Source organism: Hippopotamus amphibius, chromosome 15, assembly GCF_030028045.1.
Source record: "Hippopotamus amphibius kiboko isolate mHipAmp2 chromosome 15, mHipAmp2.hap2, whole genome shotgun sequence".
Taxonomy (NCBI): Eukaryota; Metazoa; Chordata; class Mammalia; order Artiodactyla; family Hippopotamidae; genus Hippopotamus; species Hippopotamus amphibius.
The window spans coordinates 18,196,893-18,217,797 of NC_080200.1; the positions used below are offsets into that span (position 1 = coordinate 18,196,893).

A 20,905-nucleotide genomic window follows, 5' to 3' on the forward strand; every position below is an offset into this window, starting at 1 on the left:
GCCCCCACTGTATGCCCAGCTTTGTGCAAGGCCATGCTGAATACCCAGAAAGAGGACACTCAATATCTAAGTAGGCCCCCTGGGGAATCCCAGGCCTGGCTTAGCCGGGCATTCCCAGGCCCGCCCAGGGCCCGTCCCTGTGCTAAGTTCCCAGCCTGGTGGGTCTCCCGGAAATTCCCCGGGCTAGTTTCAAGCTGGGAGGCCCACAATGAAGCAATTTACACGGCAACCCCAGCCACATTGAGCCCGTCCCACCTGACGCTGGATAAAGAGGAGGAGGGCTGTCTTCAGCAGGACTTGGCCACGGGAACCAGAGGAAGAAGGAGGACCCCTCACTGCAAACCCAGGTAAGCCCAGAGGCCAGCTCTGAGGACAGAGCCAGGGTCCCAAACACCCCAGCCCAGTTCCTGCTCTCAGCTAATTCTAGTGGCTTGGGATCCGGAGCTGGAATGAGATGAGAGGTGACATCTCCAGGTCCCCCTACACTCAGAGCAGACTTCAGCAAAAACAATCCTCGGTCCCTGCACCCATCTTCTGCCTGAGGCTAAAATGCTGGCATCAAAGAAGGCAGGAGGCAGTGCTGACTTCAGGCCTCTCCTTCTCTCCCCACCCTCAGCACAGCCAGTCTTACCAGTCAGGCAGGCACCTGAGACTCCCCTCTGGTGGCCAGAAGCGCTACAGAACTATCATCATAGGAAGGGTGGATTGCTGAATTGGCCTCAGTCTACCTCTCTTGGGGAATGGGCAGAGTTTGCTGGAGTCTGAACTACCTGGTTTCCAGGCCACTCCTGCAATGGGCTTGGCTTACTGACCGTTGACCTCAGCCTGGGAGGAACAGGATAGGGTGCGGGAGCCCCTGAGACCCAGGTGACCTTGAGCCAGGGCACTCTGCACCCACACCCCCGCTGCCTGCTGCCCACAGCTCTGGAAGTGGCAGTTGTGTCATTCACCGCTGGACTTTGACAGTAGCCAAAGGCACTGTTCAGTTCTCCATTCCTGTCTCCTTCCAGCTCTGCCGAGGTCTCCGCTGAGATCAACCGGAGGATATGTCCCCTGGAAACTGGAAGCCCCCAGTGGTAGTCCAGGGTATCCTGTGGATCCTGTACGGATTGCTGCTGCAGCTGGAGCCAGGCACAGGTGGGTCAAAAGGCAGAGACCTGAGGCCAGGACTCTTGCAGCAGAAGTATACTGCTGCCCCTCTGTGTCCAGCGCTGTACAGGCTGGACCCAGGAGGCCCCATAGGATCAGGGCAAGGGTTGGGGGAAGAAACTGGGGCCAAAAAGTCAAGGAGGCTTTCTGGAGGAGGGGACATAGATCTAGGACAGAAGAAGAAGATTTTTACTTCGTGGTGAAGCGGGAAAGGACATTTTAGGCAGAGAGAAGAACAAAGTTATAGAGGAATTACTGTGTGAACTGTCTGGAGAAGAACCTGAATTCCAGCAGACAGTAGAGTGTAAGAATTAAGACTTCCTGCCTCTGCCACTTCCTAGCTATGTGATCTTAGGTAGGTAGTTTCACCTCTCCACACTCATAGCGTCCTTGTGAAGATTAAGTGGGTTAAGTTATATAAGTCACCTAGAATGGTGCCTGGCACATAGTAAATGTTTAATTAATGTTAGCTATTATTCAGCAACCCACCCCAGCTCTGAGCCCTGCACTTCTAACTTCCATGTTCAGCCACTGACATTTTTCCCACAAGGCACAGGCCCACCCTCCCCTGCGCAACCTTTGAGACACCTTTCCCTCTAAAATTCCCCAAATTCCAATCCATCACGAAAAACGGTCCATATTTCCCTGAAAATATCTGGGGGCTCTGCCCACTCTTGTCCATCACAGTGTCACCATCCTGGCTTCAGCCACCTTCACTGCTTACCTCCATACTCTCTCCCCTTCTCTACTCTGGTCCCTCCGAAATCTATTCTCCACACAGCACTGAAAGGAACAATCTTAGAATTCCAACCTGGCCAGGTGTTGCTCCTGCTCATGAACCTGCCATGGCTCCCCAGTGCTCAATCATAGTCTAAGCTCCTTAACCTATTGTCTGTGCCTCACTTTCCTCACCTACACGAGGACAGCATCAGACATCATAATGTTGTCCAGCAAAGAGCTGGGAGCATTGAGAAGACGTAGAAGCAGCAAGGGGTGGCTCAGGAACAGGTGGTGCTGGGCTGCTGGGCTAATGCCATCTCTCCTTCGGCAGCGACCCTGCCCCTGCTCATGGACTCTGTCATCCAGGCACTGGCTGAACTCGAGCTGAAGACATCAGTCACTGAGGCTGGCCACACTGCCTCTGCATGGCTGCTGTCAGCCCAGGACTCTGGTGCCCACAATCCCCTCTATCACTTCCTGCTGGAGGGGCAGAGTCTCAACACCACCAAGCTGGATCCTCCTTCACTGAGCCCAGAGCTTCGAGGCCTGTCCAAGGAGGTGGCAAGACATGGTGTGAGGGATGGGAAGGAATACGGTGTGGTACTGGCACCTGATGGCTCAACTGTGGCTGTGGAGCCTCTTCTGGCAGGGCTGGAGGCAGGGCTGCAGGGGAACAGGGTTGTAAACCTGCCCTTAGACAGCACTGCTACCCCTCCGGATGCTGGAGTCACCTTTCCAGACGTTGGAGATACAGTTCCAGATGTAAGAGCCACCACCTCCCCAGGACTCAGGGATGTGTCTCCAGATGTCACCCATGCAGATGCCGGAACTGTGTCTCCAAATGTTAGAGCCACAGATCTAGATGTCGGGGCCACTTCTCTGGATGTTAGACCCAGCTCTCCAGATGTCCAAGCCCCCTCACCAGATACCAAAGCCAAGTTCCCAACCACCGTGGACAGCCTCTTTGTGGTCACCCTGGCTAGAGACTTGGGCCTGAACTTCCTCCAGGGCCCCCAGACCCAGAGGCATTCTAAGCTGGGAACTGAGGGCTGCTGGGACCAGCTCTCTGTTCCCCGAACCTTCACGCTCCTGGACCCTGAAGCATCACGCCTCACCACGGCCTTCCTCAATGGTGCCCTTGATGGGGCCCTCCTTGGAGACTACCTGAGCCGGTCCCCTGAGCCCCGGCCACCCCTCAGCCATCTGCTGAGCCAGTACTACGGAGCCGGGGTAGCCGGAGACCCAGGATTTCGCAGCAACTTCCGACGGCAGAATGGAGCTGCTCTGACTTTGGCTCCCACTCTGACCCAGCAGGTATGGGGGGCCCTCATCCTGCTACAGAGGCTGGAACCAGCACACCTTCAACTTCAGGGCATGAGCCAAGAACAGCTGGCACAGGTGGCCACCCACGCTACCAAGGAGTTCACTGAGACTTTCTTAGGTGAGGAGGGCCCCCTACCCGCTGTGATGCTCCTTCTCACAGATACAGACATTCTCAGTGCCATATAGGTCAGGGGGGATCTAGGACTGGGGGATTCCAGAGGGGACAATAAGGACCTTGGCTGCGAGGCCAACAGAACCAGGATGCTGTTAGATTTAGTTAAGTTAGATCCCAATGGGGGCCTTTGTGGTTGTGAGATTGAACTGTCCCCAAATCTGGGAGGAGGCTGGAGGGATGATCCTTATGTGCGCTCCTATGTGGGAGCAGGCGGCAGGCAGAGAAAGGGTTGCTGACTCCCGCCCTGGACTCCCTTTCTCTCAGGGTGTCCAGCCATCCACCCACGTTGCCGCTGGGGCGCTGCACCGTTCGAGGGCACCCCAACACCGCTGCAGCTGCCACTCGGGTTCTTGTATGTACACCACACATACGTGCCCGCGCCACCCTGCACGGACTTTGAGCGCTGCGCTGCGAACATGCGCTCTATGCAGCGCTACCACCAGCATACTCGCGGCTGGAGCGACATAGGCTACAGGTGGGCGGCAACCTGCAAGGCGCTGACAGGGCGGACCAAGGGGCGGTGCAGTGTAGAGCCTGGGTGGGCGGACCCTGCCTCAGGGGGCGGGGTTTGGACCTAACCAAAGCTGGCAAAACAGAGGAGTTTCAGGTGGGTGGAGCCAAGGTGGAGAGAGGGCGTGGCATAGACTAGGGACAGAGCCTCAACTCGCACCAGAAATAGCTCAACAGTGGGACTCCTGAGTCTAGGGTGGGAACTAGGAAAGGAGTCCGGACTTGGGAGAAGAGCAGAGCAGGACCGGTGGTAGCGGCTGGGGCTGGGACGGGGCAGTGATGGGATATAACCTAAGACCGAAAAGGGCTCTGAATTAGGCAGGAGCTGGACTTGAGGCAATGGGGAGGGAGCTGGGTAGAAAGAGACAAGGCCGATGTTGGGGACAGATCCAGAGAAACGGGACGGTTTCTGGGGTGGCATTCTGTGGGAGAGTGGGACATGGCTGGACGGGGTAGAGTCAGCGCGACCTGGCGGGACTTGGGGTGTCGGTGGCCCTTGGCACAGGTGCGGAAACTGGGGTAGAGGGCCAGACGAGGGGCGGAGCTTCACGCTGTGTGGTGCGTGCTTCCCTCTCTCCGCAGTTTCGTGGTGGGCTCAGACGGCTACATGTACGAGGGCCGCGGTTGGCACTGGGTGGGTGCGCACACACTGGGCCACAACTCCCGCGGCTTCGGCGTGGCCTTCATAGGCAACTACACGGCGGAGCTACCCGTAGAGCCCGCGCTGCGAGCGGTACGCGACCAGCTTCCGCGCTGCGCTGTGCGCGCCGGCGTCCTGCGGCCAGACTTTGCGTTCCTCGGCCACCGCCAGCTCGTGCGCACTGAATGCCCTGGCGACGCGCTCTTCAACCTGCTGCACACCTGGCCGCACTTCGACAAGGTGAGTCCCAGGCACCCGCACTGCCTCGGCCTGAGGCCCATCTGTCCACACAAGATGATCCCTGCCTGCTTGCCTAACCTCAGCAGGCCCCTCACTCCTTCCTGTATCCCTGTGCCCACAGAGCCTCAGTTAGGACCCTGAACTCCCTTGAAGCTTGTCTGTTCAGGCAATCTAGACCCACACTTCAGTCATTCTGCCTGCAGCATAGCCTACCCACCCTGCCCCTCTGCCTGCACAACCTCATCCCAGCCACCCAAACTTGCCCTCATCCTTGCCCCCTACCCAAAGGCGCCCTATCCACACACTGATCCAGCCTGTGACCCTCTACAGAAAACCCTTTTGCCTGCACAGCTGCTGTCCAGCCCCTAACCCAGTGTGGCAATCCTTGGTTCAAACATTCTCAGAATCTCAAAGAGACAATCCTCTCCTGAGGATGCTTGCTCAGCCTCAGCATCCCTGACCCTTGATGACAACTCTTATGCTGGAGCCATCTAGGCCCGGTCAGCACAACCTCAGCCTGATGACTGCACCCTGACGTATGATCTTGGTCACAAAAACACCTCTGTAATCACCCCTGTACTATCTAGCTCTGCCTTCAAACTACCACTCCATTTCATTTGGCTGGCCTGCAGTTGAGGTTGTACCTGCCCCCTCACTTTGGGCCCCTGTCTGTTTACACATCTAGGGTGCCACCATGAGGAAGGCAGACCCCACTACACCGCACCCCCACCCCCCGGCAAACCTCACGCTCCCTTGTCTTTTTTAGAACGTGAAACCAAGAACTGCCAGGCAGGCCTCCAGGACATCCAAGAGGAGGCAACCTCCAATGATCCGGTTAGCCGCAGACCTCCAATAAAGATACCATGGGCAGAAAGCCTTTGTCCATGCATCATCTGTGTTTGTGTGTTCTGTCTTACTTTGGGGTTGCCCAGAAGTAGACCCTGGGACAAGAATCCCAATGCAAGTAGTTTGTCTGAGCAGTGATCCCAGGACATATCAGCTGGGGAATATGGAAGCAACACAGGGAAGGGAAGGCAGCTGGGACAGTGTACTTTATCGGGCATGTTGGTATGGGAGGCACATGGAGCTCCATCCCACTGAGGACCTCTGGGGGACAATGCAGCTCACACAACTCAGAGTCATCCCACTCAAAGGGCAAGGGAGCTGGAGTATTGATCCTCCAACTTCCATAGTCATTGGCTGAGGGCTGCTCCCAGGGAGGTGTTAATGTGCTGGAACTTTGGGGCTGCTTGTTGCATGGGCAATGTGGACTCCACCTGTCAGAGAAAGTCCTCCAGCAAAATGCAGGGAGTTGGAAGAGGGGCCAGTATGAAGTGAAGTGGTAAAGACTCAAAGATATGGCAGAACACAGGGAGGCTCTACTCGTGAGTGCAGTGAGTGGACTGAGCATGGTATGAATGAGGTGGGCATAGCTAAGGTATGTGCACCTACATGAACATGTCCAGCTCCAGGAGAAGGATTTTTGATCCTCACCAAAGACCCTCTTCTTCAGGACAGGTTAGAGAATGTTCGAGGCCAAGTGCAAAATGAAGACACAGGCCCCTTGTCCAAAAAAGCAAGAACTTCAAGACAACAACAGCAGAGCATTAAATCAAGTGCAATGAAGAGCCCTTCTGAGCATAGGGTCCTGGGTGACTGCACAGGTCACATGCTCATGAAGGTGGTCCTACTCATTCCACCCTGTGAATTCTGGTCACCCTTGCCTTTGCACAAGCTGTTCCTTCTACCTGGCATGCTCTTCCCATGACCAGCTACTTCTCATGCTCCAGGTCACAAACGCCACCTCCTCAGGGAGGCCCTCCTGGATTTTTCTAGCTCAAAGTGCATCACTTCTGCTCAGCTTCTACTCCAGTCTGTCTATTTTCTTCCAAGTCCTCCTCACCAGCTAGAAATGCCCTGCATTCATGTTCAGGATTTGTCTCTCTCACTGTACTGTGAGCTCCAGAAGGGCAGGAACCAAGTTTATTTTGTTCCTTGTAGCTTCTCCAGTACCTAGCACATAGTAGGCAATCAGGAAACATTTGTTGAATAAACAAAGTGTCCCATTAAGAACCTTCTGAAACTGATATTATCATCTTGTGCAAATCAGGAAACCAAGGCTCCGAGAGAGGAAGTGACTTGCCTGAGGTCACACAGTGAGAGAAGGACCAGCTGGTACTCAAACCCACTCCGCGGCCAGTGGACCAGGATTCTACTGACTCTCAAGTTAACTCACTTATTCAGCATTTGGTCACCTCTTTTTTCAAGTAAATACTTATTGTGTTGTAACAGAAATACAAGAAAGAGCATCAAAATGTGTGGTTAATGGATTTTCACAATAGAACACACCCATGTAACCAGCACTGAGCCCAAGAAATAGAACAGGTTAAATTTGTATCATATGAATTTCACCTCAATTTTTTTAATTAATTAATTTATTTGTTTGTTTTATTGGCCGTGTTGGGTCTTTTTTTGCTGTGAGCGGGCTTTCTCTAGCTGCAGTGAGTGGGGGCTACTCTTCGTTGTGGTGTGCAGGCTCCTCATTGCCGTGGCTTCTCTTGTTGTGGAGCATGGGCTTGAGGCACATGGGCTTCAGTAGTTGCAGCACATGGGCTCAATAGTTGTGGCTCATGGGCTCTAAAGCGCAGGCTCAATAGTTGTGGCACATGGGCTTAGTTGCTCCGTGGCATGTGAGATCTTCCTGGAGCAGGGATCGAACCCGTGTCCCCTGCATTGGCAGGCAGATTCTTAACCACTGCACCACCTAGGAAGCCCCTCACCTCAATTTTTTTAAAAAAACACCACAATCAGCTCTCAGAAGCGTCCCTCGTGCTCTCCCACTTCCCATCTCTAGCCCCTCCAAAGGAAACCGATATCCTGACTGGTTACATATAGTTTTGCCAACTTTGGAACTTTACATAAATAGAACCACACAGTGTTTTCTCTTCGTTGTTTGGGTTTTTTCTTTTTTCTCAACATTGTTTGTGATTCATCTGAGTTCAATCATTCTTATTGATACATAATATTCCACTATGTGAAGAGACCACAATTTATCCATTCTACAATAGATGCACACTTGCATTATTTTCAGTTTGGGGCTATTATGAATAGCACTGGTGGGCAGGTCTATTGGGTGTATACTTAGCAGTGGAATTGCTGGGTCAGAGGAGAGATGTATGGTCAATGTTCATAGATCACAACAGTTTTCCAGCTTGGATGAATCAGTCTACACTCTGACCAGCACTGGATGAGAGTTCCAACATTTGGTCAGCACGTGCCCATTTTGCAGAGAAGGCAGCTGAGGCTCAGAGAAGGGCATGTGCTGCCTCCTCATCAGTGAGAGATTCTGGGTCCTGCTCTGTTACCTCCTCTCCTCTTGCATCCTGCCCTCACTGTGCCCTCCCAGCTTGGCTGTGGGGTGGGGTTGAACAGACAGAGTCACGTGGAGTTGCCTTCAGTTGGAGGAAGCCAGTCAGTGTGCAGACGCCTGCTGATTCTGGGGCTGGTCAGGAAATCAAGGTAAGAGATGGAGTGCATGTGGCCCCCAAGGGGGTTCCCTGGGGGCAGAGCTGAAAGCGGGGAGGGGGCCAAAATGAAGACAGCATGTGGGAAGACACTAGGCAGAATTGTCACCCTCTCATCCCCCAGGAGAATCTCTGCCATGGACCCACCTTCGCCGAGCCGGGTCTCCCAAACCCAACCTGCAGCCCCATCCCCGCTAACCTCCTACCGCTGGCACTCAGGGGGTGGTGGGGAGAAGGGGGCTGGAGGGTTCCGCTGGGGCCGCCTTGCAGGATGGGGGAGGGCACTGAGCCACCAGGAGCCCGCAGTCAGCAGCCAGCCAGCCCCTCGCTCGCTGTTTCGTCGTGTCCTCTCTGCGCCCCCCAAGGAGTCGCGCACCAGCCGCCTCCGACTATCCAAGACCCTCTGGGGAAGGCATAAGAGCCCACAGCTGGAGTCAGAACCAGAGCCAGAGGCATCAGGTACGTGACTCCCCCACCCAGGCTGGGAGGCCCGGATGCTTGGGTTTTGTCTGCCTCCGGAGCATCAGCCTTACAGACACAGGAAGTTGTGGGGAGCGCAAAAGCCCAACAGGAAGTGGCTGGGGCCCGGCTGGCTGCCCTCTTCCCTCTTTCCCCCTCACCCAGGGCCTGGGCATGGTGGGAGTGGCTAGGGATCTGTGAGCTAGGGGTCCAGCCCTGGGAAGGGACAGGGAATAGACTAATGGTAACACTGTCCAGATGCCAAATGGCTCTTGGCCCCAGTAGGTCTCTCCTCATATTCAGTGGCTCAGGCTTATTCTCTCCTGCTTGGATACCCATCTCTGCTGCCTCCTGATCTCCTGTCCTCCAGCCTCCATGTCTTAGTTTCTTCACTTCCTTGAGCCTCAGTTTCCCCATAAGTTAAATGGGAATCACGAGTCCTACCTTGAAGGATATATTGTTTCATTTGTTCATTCATTCATTCAAACAGAGGTCTGTGAGCATTCACTATGTTCTAGGCCTGCCCTGATTTAGACACTGTGGACACAGCAGTGAACAACACAGATGAAACTGCCTGCACCATGGAGCTCATAGTGTAGTGGGTGTGACAGACAGTAAACAAGTAAACAAGAAAATGACAGATGGGGCTAAGTGTCACACTGAGAGATCTAGAAGAGCAAAAGATATTAGGAGTATTAGAGCTCATGAATGGAGGGCTAGCCTAGGACTCCACATTTTACGTGATTCGGTAACAAGTGGGAGTTATCGTTTATTCCCCTGGTGGTAAAACACTAGGACAGACAGGTAATCTGGGAGGGTTGATTCAGCCCTCCTGTTCCTGGAAGCTCATTTAATTCTTATCATTCATATTCTCATTTTACAGAGGCATCCCTTCAGTCCCCTCCAGGGTATCAGGTATTGCCCACTCCATAGGATCCAGTGAGGCTCTCTAACAAGCAGACGTGCTCCTTCCCTACTCAAACACCTCCCATGGCTCCTTAATACTGCCAGGATAAAACCCCAGCTCCTCTAACTGACACCCTGCACTAATCTCTTCCTGAAACCTCCCCTCCAGCCTTCAAGCCCTCCAAGCCCTTCTCACCCCTCCCTTTATTTCCCTGGGCCAGGCCACGTGCCATCTCCCAGCCTTTGCTCAAGCTGTTCATGCCACAATCTCCTTCATCTCTGTCAAAACCCAGTCTGCTATTCAAGAGCCATTGCTGGGGACTTCCCTGGTGGTCCAGTAGTTAAGAGTCCACACTTCCACTGCAGGAGGCCCAGACAGTGGGAGCGGGTTCTATCCCTAGTCGGGGAATTAAGACCCCACATGCCATGCAGCATGGCCAAGAAATTAAAGAAAACAAACAAACAAAAAGACCCACTGTAAACTTACTGTCTCTGGGAGGCCTTCCCACTGCACCATTACCTCTCCCAACCCTGCCCTTCTTCTGTTCCTTTCTCAAACTTTGAACACTTTTCCCTTTAGACCAGTTATTCATGTAAGGAACCAAGGCTGCTGTCCCATGTCTTAACCTCTTGGACCTACTCACTGTCTTGGTTAAGAGAAAAATGCTTGTATGCACACAACCCTTGGGCATGGGCTCTGTTAGTTCCAGCCAGGCCCTGGAACAAAGGCTTAGTTTCCTTGAAAGAAACTATGAAAAGGAAAGAAGCAGAATTAGCAAGTAACGTTATTTCCATTTTCGGTGCATTTCTCACAGTGAAATCAGACCACTGTAAGCTGAACTCTCTTGGAAGATCTGTTGCAACCATTATTTTTGTTCTTTATTTATCATGCATTTAAAATGAGATGCAGAAGCATTTAACATACTAAGTAAATGTGGACTTCTTAAAATTAAAATGTTATTGGAAATGCTTTCAATTCAGCAACATCTTAGCTATTTGTTAGTTCTTTTGTGTTGTCTTATCAAAGTTTAATGGATACAGTTCTGTAGTTGTTGATGTATTTGTGTGTATGTTCCATTTGTGTAAAGATGGTACTAAGTCAATTGAAAAAGAGAGAGATAGAGAGAGAGAGAATTCTTTTGTCCGAAGCCCGGCTCAATGGCTCACAAGCTGTGTGACCCTGGGCAAGTCACTCAATTTCTGTGGATTTTCAGTTTCCTCCTAAATAGGTGTTATAATAGCTCTTTGAATGGCTTTTGGAGGATTAAATGAGAGAAGTTGTGTGGAGCAGTAAACACAGTACAGGGCACATAGTCAGTGGGGCTTTGTCCACCACCCATCACCACCCATGGCGAGTGGGGATGAGGCCCAGGGAGGAGTGGAGGCTTGTCCAACACCTGACATGGCTGCTGGGTGGGTTGGGAAGAGAGGGCACTTAGGAGGGAACACTTGATGAGCCTTGGTGAGTGGAGAGATTGTTCTGAGGGAGAAGAAAAGATCCCCAGGTCTCCAGCACCTCCTCCTCTACCCAGAGCCTGAGCAGGAGCCGGAGCCACCTGCCCTACAGATCCCAGAGGCCCCCACACCCGACGTGCCCGTCTGGAACATTGGGGCCTTCACCCTACTTGATGGGAGGCTGGTGCTGCTTGGGGGTGAAGAGGAGGTAAGAGGGGGCACACAGGCAAGGAGAGGGAGGGAGAGGGAGGGAGAGAGACAGAATAGCTGTAAAGGGGTGGATGAAGGGGCATAACAGAAAGACGTCTGCCTCTCTGTCTGCCTGCCTCCCCTTTCTGACCACCCATTCCTGTTGGGGGACAGGGTCCTCGCAGGCCCCGGGTGGGGAGCGCTAGCTCTGAGAGCAGCATCCAGGTGGCCTTGGGGAACCTCAGGGATCCAGGTAAGCTTGAGAAATGGGGGCTGGGACATTTGGGAGCCTGTCAAGGTGGGGTAGATGATCCCACCCCCCAAACCTTCCACCCCTGACCACCCACAGATCGGATCTCTGGAAAGAATGAGCCAGAGGCTGGTGGCCCCAACCAGGTCCACAACATTCGGGTAAGTGGGGGATGAAGGGGAGAGCAAAGACTTTCAGACCTCTGGAGGTAAAAGGAGGACGCTTCCTGGGTGATCTTGGGCAGGTCACTGACCGTCTCTGGGCCATAGCATCCATATCTCAAATGGAGCCAGTAAGAGAAGCTCTTTCTTAGGGCTGTTTATGAAAAGCCCACAGAGAATGTAGGAAAGCATACGATTGGTGCTTTAGAACTGGGAGATGTTGATTGCCTTCCATATTCCTGTGAATATAGCCTGAGCTTGTGATCCCTCAAGACCAACAGATTTTCCAGGACACTCTGGGGGGAAAGGAGCTGAAGAAGGAGCACAGGGTTCTTCCCAGCTGATATCCCCTTCCCCACAGGGGCTGCTCAAGCGGCTGAAAGAGAAGAAAAAGGTCAGGTCGGAGCTAGGAACCAATGCTTCCCGGGATGGGTGAGTGTCTCTGAGGAGCCGAAGAGGCTGGGATTCAACATTGCCCCTCCCCTTCCTGCTGCCTATAATTCTGAGCTTCACCAAATATCCCCTGCGGCCCTCTGTGCTGCCCCATGATGGGCAATGCTGGGGCCACTGAAAGACCCTTAGAACTGAGCCAGCCCACCTGTGAAGGGTGGAAGCAGAGTCTGAAACAATAACTCTAAAACAGCACCTGAGTCAACACCTTGATCTGGGAGCATCAGGGAAGGGACAGTTGAGCTGAGATCTGAAGGATAGATGGAAGTTAACTAGGCCAAAAGGGGCAAGAAAAGCATTCCAGGCACAGGGAACAGCAAGTGCAAAGGTCAAGAAGATGGATGAAGTGACAAAAACAAGGCCAGTGTGACTGGAGTTCAGACGGTGAGGAATGTGTCAAAAGTGTCAAAAGTTAGATTCAAGTCCAATTTAGGTTCAAGTCTATCCCGGCTTCCTTCCACCCTTCAGGCTGTAGGGGATGGGTGGGGTAGGGGTAGTGGATTGGAATGACAGCTTGTTCACGTGCGCCTTCACCAGATCCCCCAGTGCTCTAGGCTCTCGGGAATCGCTGGCCACGCTCTCGGAACTGGACCTGGGCGCCGAGAGGGACGTGCGGGTCTGGCCGCTGCACCCCAGCCTCGTGGAGGAGCCCCATTGCTTTCAGGTAAGTGCAGGCAACCCTTCACCTCGCCTGACCCTTTGGCTCCACCCTTGGCCTCAACCGCACCCTTGGATCCCCCTCCTCAACAGGTAACGTGGGCGGGCGGGAGCCGCTGCTTCTCCTGTCGCTCGGCTGCTGAGAGAGACCGCTGGATCGAGGACCTTCGCCGCCACTTCCAGCCTAGTCAGGTCTGTAGGGCGCAAGGTCGGACCTGGAGGCCTCTCCCACAGCCCGGGCCCCGCCCCTTTCACCCACCCCAGATCCCACTCGGGTCAAAAAACCTTGCCCCTTGGACACACCTGCCCTCCTACACTTTTGCAACCCCTCCGAGATCCTCCCCCAGTCCCATCTATTACCAGCCCCTTGTACAGCTCGGACTGTACTCAATCCGAGCCCTATTTGCACCCCCAGACAGTCGCCAAGGCCCCATCCCGCGGCTACTCCTCCGTGCCCTGGAGCCCCGAGCTCTGTGCGAGAGCCCAGAAAAGCTAGAGGGTTTCCGCATAGCCATCTTGGCACCCCCATGGCTTCACTGTCTTCCCCCAGGGGCCCAGCGACCCCCTCTGGTGCCCAAAGTGGAGCACCGACGGCACCCTCCTACCCTTACTCCGGTCCGCAGGACAACGTGGAGCGGGAAGAGACGTGGCTAAGCGTGTGGGTGCACGAAGTGAAGGGGCTGCCCCGAGCGGCGGCGGGGGCGCCGGGAGTGCGCGCGGAGCTGTGGCTGGACGGCGCGCTGCTGGCGCGCACGACTCCGAGGGCTGGCCCCGGCCAGCTCTTCTGGGCCGAACGCTTCCACTTTGAGGCGCTGCCGCCGGCACGTCGCCTGTCGTTGCGGCTACGCGGAGCGGGCCCGGGGGACGTGGTGCTGGGCCGCGTGGCCTTGGCGCTGGAAGAGTTGGGCGTCCCCCGCGCGCCCGCTGCGGGCCTGGAGCGCTGGTTCCCGCTGCTCGGGGCGCCAGCGGGCGCGGCGCTGCGGGCAAGGATCCGGGCGCGGCGCCTGCGCGTGCTGCCGTCCGAGCGCTACAAGGAGCTGGCTGAGTTTCTCACTTTCCACTACGCGCGCCTCTGCGGGGCGCTCGAGCTCGCGCTGTCCGCTCAGGCCAAGGAAGAGCTGGCGGCTGCCATGGTGCGCGTGCTGCGGGCCACCGGCCGGGCTCAGGTGCGGCGCCGCGACGGGACGAACCCGGGTGACCAGGGGCTGACCGAACGCGCCCTCCAGTGGGGAGCTCGCGCGGACGGTACTAGAGAGGCACCTTCGAGGGGCGGGGCAGCTTGAGGGGCGGGGTCTGAGCTGAGCCTCTGCACTTTGAGGCCCAAGTTTTTGCTTTGAGGGTTGGAGGTTCCCGCCTGCTAAGAGCCCCAGCAGCGAGGGCTGGGCCTGGGTATCAGATATGAGGAGCGGGGTCTATGCCCCAGGTGTGAGGGACCCGCCAAGGGCAGGGATTCCCCCCGACTCAATCTGCGCCCAGCCCAATGTAACCCCACTATGCCCAGGCACTGGTGACAGACCTGGGCACTGCGGAGCTGGCACGCAGTGGAGGCCGTGAGGCGCTGCTGTTCCGGGAAAACACATTGGCTACCAAGGCCATCGATGAGTACATGAAGCTGGTAGCACAGGATTACCTCCAAGAGACGCTGGGTAAGCAGAGTGGGGCAGGGGTCAGAGGCTTAGCTGAGCAGGCTAGGGCACCCCAGGGGAGATCTGAGAATCCTTGGATAACTTGGATTCTGGTAGTGGGTGGTGCCCTGGTAATGCTGGGATCCTGGAAAGAATCAGGGGTTCCTCAAGATTTTAGGTGCCTGCAGAGTAAGTTGGAGATAGAATTGGAGGCCGGGTGTTAAGGGTTGTGGTGGTCATGGTCTGGCCCCTCTCTGGCTGTGCTGGACTGCAGGACAGGTTGTGCAGCGTCTCTGTGCTTCCACTGAGGACTGTGAGGTGGACCCCAGCAAGTGCCCGGCCTCAGAGCTGCCCCAGCACCAGATCAGACTGCGAAACAGCTGCAAGGAGGTCTTTGAAAACATCATCCACTCCTACGAGTGAGAATCGGGGCCCCGGCATTTGAATCTACCCTTGCCTCTCAGCCACTATGCTAACCCTGACTCCAGATTAGAGTTTCCAGATAAAATACAGGATACCCAGTTAAATGTGCTACCATATTTGGGAAATACTTATACTAAAAAAAAAAAAAAGTTCATTTTTTAAATCTGAAATTCAAGTTTAACAGTTTATACTAAAGTTTTATTCACTAAATTTGACAACCCATTCCCAATGTCATTCTACCTAACCCCAAGTAACCTGGGACCCAATTCTTTGTTTTCTAAACTACAGGTGACCCCATACCCTAATTCCATGTCACTTGACCCCAATTAACATAGAATCTCAATCCGATGAGCTCTGATTCCAGTAATGCCATACCCTGAATTCCATGATCCCTGACCTTAAGTAACCCTGTATCCCAAATCCCATGTAACTGGGATTCCTGGGATTCCTAGGATTCCAATTCCTTGAGCTCTGACCCTAGGTTAACCTGTATGCCTAATCCCATGTCACCTGGGATACCAATCTCATGATTTCTGAACATAGTTGACCCTGTAACTCCAATCCCATCCTATTTCACATCCTGTACTCTGTATGGCACCCCAATTTCATGTCCAGTTATAGCTACATCCGAAGCTCATGGCCCCTGTCCTCATGTGAACCTGTACCCCCAAATCTAAGATTACTGACTCCAGAAGTCACCACAATAACTATAGCACAAACAAACCCTGATCCCAAGCAGACCTGTAACCCCAAGCATCATTATCCCCAAGGTCTTCAATCGTGAAACCCAGAAGCAGGTGTCTCCTGACCCCTGATGTTAGGACTTTGATCGTTCATGAACTTCATGCCCATATCCTCCCCCTCTGACCACTGTCTCTTCTGTCCCAGCTGGTTCCCAGCAGAGCTGGGCACTGTGTTCTCAGGCTGGCGAGAAGCATGCAAGGCACGTGGCTCTGAGGCGCTGGGGCCCCGACTAGTGTGTGCCTCTCTCTTCTTGCGGCTCCTGTGTCCTGCCATTCTGTCACCCAGCCTCTTTGGCCTAGCACCAGAGCACCCGGCTCCTGGCCCAGCCCGCACCCTCACACTGATCGCAAAGGTCATCCAGAACCTTGCCAACCATGCTCCGTAGGTACTGGGAGGCTGGGAGGCCATGCTGGGGCCATGGGGGTGGCAGGTGCCTGAACTGACCCACTCCGTTGGGCCCTGACCCAGGTTTGGTGAGAAGGAGGCCTACATGAGCTTCATGAATAGCTTCCTGGAGGATCATGGACCTGCCATGCAACACTTCCTGGACCAAGTAGCCATGGTGGATGTGGACACAGCACCCAGTGGTTACCAGGGCAGCAGTGACCTTGCCCTCCAGCTGGCAGTCCTGCATGCCCAGCTCTGTACCATCTTTGCTGAACTTGACCAGGTATAGCCTGAGCCCAAAGCCCAGAGCATGAGGTAGGGAGGCAGAAGAGTAGGGAGCCTCTGGTCCTGGAGAGCTTGCTCAGCATCCTCCCTGCATGCTTTACCAGGCAACCCGTGACAGTCTGGAACCACTGCCCACCATCCTGCGTGCCATTGAAGAGGGCCGACCTGTACCTGTGTCTGTGCCAATGCGTCTCCCACCACCCTCAGCCCAGGTCCACTCCAGGTAACCTACCTGCCTTAAGTCTGTCCAGTTCTGATGGGTGGGAGAAGGGGAAGGACCAAAGACATCACAGAGACAGACTGTGGTCAGAGGTGAAGACGGGATCATGCCGGGTGTCAGAGACAGGGTCATGTTGGAGTCCGTGTCAGAGACAGTGTAGGATGGAGGTCAGAGGCTGAAGACAGGGCCAACTCAGGGGTCAGGGAGGGGCTCACAGTATGATCAGAGGGTGGGCACAGGGTCAGATTGGAATCTGAGGTGGGGATTAGGCATTGCATGGATCAGGGAGAGGTCACATCTGGGCTCAGAGAGAAAATGACATTGTGGTCAGCAACAAGGGGCAGGTTTCAGTGAGAGGTTGTGGATGGGGTCAAATCAGGGGTCAGAGTGGGATCAGATGGATGTTAAGACACATCATCAAGGGTCAGGGACAGGTTCATATTGTAAACAGGTCACCCAGGGCCCAGGGTCAGATGGGGTCAAGGGTTATGGGCAGAGTCATTTTGGGGGTCAGAAGTCAGGGACTATGTTCTTTCCGGAGGCTGAGACAGGGTCAGTTTAAAGTCAGAGGTTGGGGACAAGAGGGAGTCAGATGGGGAAGGAAGAGGGTACCGTTATGAGCAGAGGTCAAGTCCAGGCAGATTGGAAGCAGAGGTTACAGAGAGGCTCAAGTCAAGGGTAACACTGTGTCAGAGTTCAGGGACAAGGCTAGAGAGGAATCAAAGGTTAAATTGAGGTTGTGTCAAAGGTCACAGAAGGAACTATTGTCAGAAGTCCAGGACAGGATCAGAAGTCAAAATGTGATCCCTTCAGCGACAGGGTCACATAGAAGTAAAAGATCAGGGGTGGGGTTATTTCTGGTCGGAGGTAGAGATGAGGTCAGCTAAGGAACCGATGAAGGGTCTAAGCTCCCCCATCCCACCCCCAGCATCTCTGCAGGAGAGAAGCCTGGCTTTCTGGCTCCTCGAGACCTTTCCAAGCATACCCCTCTCATCTCCAAGAGCCAGTCCCTGCGCAGCGTTCACGGCGCAGGTAGTTGGGCCCGGCCACGGACTGAGGAAGAGCAGCCCCCGCGGCTGCCTCGGCCGGTACAGCGCACGCAGAGCGTCCCAGCTGGCCGCCCGGCTCGCCGCCGCCCATCTGCAGGGCCGTGGCCACGACCCAAAGGCTCACTACGCACTGGACCCGCGCCCCGCGGCCGGCCCTGGACTGGAGCCTCAGCATCGCTGCCTCGGAAGCCGTCGGTTCCCTGGCAGCGCCAGCTGGACCAGCCAAGGGACAGAGACCAGACGCTGGGCACTCACCGACCCGTGGGCAAGGTGAGGCACAGCCCAGGTCCGCAAACAGAGTGGGGAGACAGGACTGCAAAAAGACTGAAAGATGGGCAGGTCTCTGTTCAAATACCGAGCTTGCTGTGCTGTGTGACCCAGGCCTAACCCAACCCTCTCTGAGCCTGTTTCCTCTTCTGCACAATTAGAGCATCGTTCCGCAATAGGCAGGGCGGTGAGGAGGCAGAACACAGGGGACAGGGAGGTCAGTGTCCTTGGGGAGAAGGGGCAGGACGGTGGTTCAGGTTACTGTTCCCTCCCCACAGCTGGCGGAGCTGCAGTGCGAGGTGGCTGCCCTGCGCCAGGATCTGAAGACGCTGTCCATCCTTGTGGAGTCACTCAGCACCCACATCCGGGCCTTGAGCGACCAGCAGGAGCAGCTTCGGAGCCAGCTTCGGGACCTGGATACCAGACTCCGAGAAGGGTAAGCCCCGCCCTCTCCATTAGCTCCGCCCCCAGGTGGGCTTACTTTAAAGAGATCGGCTCAGGCCCCGCCTCCCAGTCAGTCCCACCCAAATCACGCCTGACACGGCCACGTCCCCTCTGCAAGACCCGCCCCAACACACCTAAGACCCGCCTCTTGGTCAGTTCCACCCACCCCAAGTCCCTGGGACGTCCTCTCGTCCAGTCCCTCAATCAGCCCCTCCCAAACAAGTTGGGATAGACCCACTATCTCTTAGTCTGGGCACTACCCCATCCCGCTCACGACCCCACCTCGGACTGGCCAAGCCCCGCCTCCAACGGTTGGTTAGTTGGTTGGTGCTTTCATCCCTGCCAGTCCAGGCGCTAATTCAGCAGCCCTTCTTCAGACTGATCTAGACCCCGCCCCCAGCCTGGACAAACCCCGCTTCCATTCGAAGCTCCGCCCCTGAGTCCCCGACTTTTCAACCAAGAGCCGGAGGGGAGTTCCTTAGTCTCTGACTTTTCCCCTACACCCCGATCCCCACAGAACCGCGAAATTGGATCCAGAGCGCGATCCTCCAACCAACGAGGGCCACCGGCTGAAAAGTCTGGTGAGACTCCTACCCGAGCGCTCGGGCAGATCTGGGCTGGGTGAGGGAACAAGAGTTGGGTGCAACCCTCCTCTGGCTCTGAGTCCACTGCCGCTGCCTCCCCAGGAATGCCGCCTGGACGAGATAGAGAGTACTCAGGCCCAGCTGAAGGATACTATCCAGAGCCTGCAGCTTCTTCCCAGGACATCGGTGTCCCGGAGCCAACCAATGACCCTCAAAGCACCCTGCATCAACGGAGACACCACTTGAGTTGCCTAATCGGCCCTAAGTGCTCTGGGAGCAGAGAGAAGCGGTCTTAGGGGACTCTCCGACCCCTGCCTCAAATCCACGTGGCCTGCAGTAGGGAGTGGAGCTGTAGGTGCCAACCAGTCTGGCATTATCAGGTTGCCCAGTAAAATGTTGATTTCAGTAAAAAAGTGATGGTTTTTTTGCCCCTGTTACCAATCAGAAAGAAATTCCTCTGGCTCAATTCAATTGTCCCAAACTCTCCCTTAATTGGAGGTCTCAGGGGAAGGGGGTGACATAGGAAGATTCTCACCAGCTGTGTGACCTTAAGCCCGCACTCTCTCAGATCCTTGATTTCCTCATTTGTAAAATGGATCTGAAGTCCCTTACACAGTAGAAGACCCATAGTTTAACGTGCTCGATGAAAGGTATTTGTCATTGTTAGGGGTAGCACTTGATTCTCAGTGAAGCACAGATCCCACCTCCACTAACTCCCAGATCCCAGATGACAGCATCTTCCTAGGGCCCCAAATCCCACACCAGCTCCCTCACACAGTGAGGGCATGGGTCTGGGAGGCAGGTGAAGGAAGGAGTGGGTAGGTATGAAGATGGTTAAGCTCTGTGGGTGGTCATTGGGAAAAGGAGTGGGCATTTGAATCATGGGTGGGTGGATGGGTGAGGGATAGGGTGCATAGGACAATAGGCAGATGAATAGGTTAGCATTTGCTGGATGTTTGCCCTGGTAGGTGAGTAGTTGAGTAGGTGGTTAGCTGGGATGGGTATGTCTGCCTAGAAAAGGCCTGGATCATAATAGGAAATAAATATTTGAATTAATTAAGTGGTTATATGTATTGCATGTACATTTACTGAGGTCTCCTGAGACTTGAGCTGGGCAGTGGGGAAACAGTAATGAACTAGACAGACAGACTCCTGTCCTCATGGGACTTACACTCTAGTGGAGAAGACAAACAAACATGCAATCGATGGATGGATGTTTGGGTGACTGGGTGAAAGGATTATCTGTAGAGATGGGTGGATGCTTGCTTGGTTGTTTGAATAAGTAGGTATTTACTTGGGTAGTAGATGGATGGGTAGATACACGGGAGGTGGATGGTTGGTTTGAGTGAGTGTTTGGATGGAGGAATGGATGGATAGGATGGACAGAGAGGTGGTCAGAGGAGTGGTTGGATAGGTGGTTAGGTGACTGGATGGGTAGATGAGTGGTTGATCGACTTAGTGTGTGGATGAATGGGTGAGGGGATAGATGGGTGGTTGGACATGTGGATTAGTAGTGGGTGGGAGAAACAGCTGTCCTATTACATGTGCATTATACAACTGTGATCCTGGGGGTTAGGTGGAAAAGGGTGTCTGAGCACTGGGGACCTAGAGTAGCTCTATGGGCATGGAGGTACTGAAGTCCAGTGTGCATAATGTGGAAGGAGGGAATGAGCTTATGGTTGGAATGTAGCTGATTGGGAGCAGGGGACTGAAGGCTAAGGACTGGCCATATGGAGTCCTCAATGACCTATGAGTGACCCATGGGGGAACTTCTCTGCCCCCTCCCCACTCTTCTGGTACTATTAACAGGCTCAGCATTGGAAGAACCAGTGGGGTGATGAAAAGCCATTGAGGGCAAGAGGACAAGAGTGTTGTCATGGTAACAGAGCCTCTCCCTGGACTCTCAGGCCGCGCGGGCCCTTTAAGGGTCACCCGTCTGGCCACTCCCAACATGGCCGCGCGCCTGCTGGCTGCCCCCCACCGGGGTGGCGCGGGGGGGCGCCCCGGACCTCCCCATCATGGCGGCGCGGCGGGGCTGTCGCGCTGAGGTCACGGCGGCGCGCCGGGGG

At 54.8% G+C, this 20,905-nt stretch overlaps 2 protein-coding genes across 3 annotated transcripts; both read left to right on the forward strand.

Annotated features, from left to right (window-relative positions):
• Window positions 1–283: 283 nt before the first annotated feature.
• On the forward strand, window positions 284–5,637 carry PGLYRP2 (peptidoglycan recognition protein 2). 2 transcript variants are annotated; one of them, XM_057709399.1, is made up of 6 exons: window positions 284–347; window positions 1,011–1,137; window positions 2,201–3,310; window positions 3,632–3,842; window positions 4,460–4,757; window positions 5,524–5,637. In XM_057709399.1, exons 2-6 carry the CDS (start codon window positions 1,047–1,049, stop codon window positions 5,611–5,613), a joined length of 1,800 nt encoding a protein of 599 aa, XP_057565382.1. In that variant the 5' UTR covers window positions 284–347; window positions 1,011–1,046; the 3' UTR covers window positions 5,614–5,637. The 2 variants fall into 2 exon arrangements, with proteins under 2 accessions (XP_057565382.1, XP_057565383.1); XM_057709400.1 differs by lacking the exon at window positions 284–347 and having other exon boundaries at window positions 899–1,137.
• Window positions 5,638–8,418: 2,781 nt separating this feature from the next.
• RASAL3 (RAS protein activator like 3) lies at window positions 8,419–20,844 on the forward strand. Its single transcript, XM_057709266.1, has 17 exons — window positions 8,419–8,733; window positions 11,139–11,309; window positions 11,465–11,543; window positions 11,640–11,701; window positions 12,063–12,133; window positions 12,689–12,815; window positions 12,902–13,000; window positions 13,432–13,974; window positions 14,310–14,454; window positions 14,708–14,852; window positions 15,745–15,981; window positions 16,069–16,270; window positions 16,377–16,495; window positions 17,421–17,811; window positions 18,087–18,244; window positions 18,770–18,833; window positions 18,939–20,844. The coding sequence occupies exons 1-17, from the start codon at window positions 8,419–8,421 to the stop codon at window positions 19,080–19,082; spliced, it is 3,072 nt and encodes a 1,023-aa protein (XP_057565249.1). The 3' UTR covers window positions 19,083–20,844.
• The last annotated feature ends 61 nt before the right edge of the window (window positions 20,845–20,905 follow it).

Bases quoted from the DNA above. Each gene is read 5' to 3' on its own strand.
- RASAL3 (XM_057709266.1), top strand. From the start codon at position 8,419: ATGGACCCACCTTCGCCGAGCCGGGTCTCCCAAACCCAACCTGCAGCC. The intron at 12,134-12,688 runs GTGAGTGTCTCT...CGCCTTCACCAG, and splicing joins ACCAATGCTTCCCGGGATGG to ATCCCCCAGTGCTCTAGGCT. The intron at 17,812-18,086 runs GTGAGGCACAGC...CCCTCCCCACAG, and splicing joins CTCACCGACCCGTGGGCAAG to CTGGCGGAGCTGCAGTGCGA.
- PGLYRP2 (XM_057709399.1), top strand. From the start codon at position 1,047: ATGTCCCCTGGAAACTGGAAGCCCCCAGTGGTAGTCCAGGGTATCCTG. The intron at 3,843-4,459 runs GTGGGCGGCAAC...CTCTCTCCGCAG, and splicing joins TGGAGCGACATAGGCTACAG to TTTCGTGGTGGGCTCAGACG. The intron at 4,758-5,523 runs GTGAGTCCCAGG...TGTCTTTTTTAG, and splicing joins CCTGGCCGCACTTCGACAAG to AACGTGAAACCAAGAACTGC.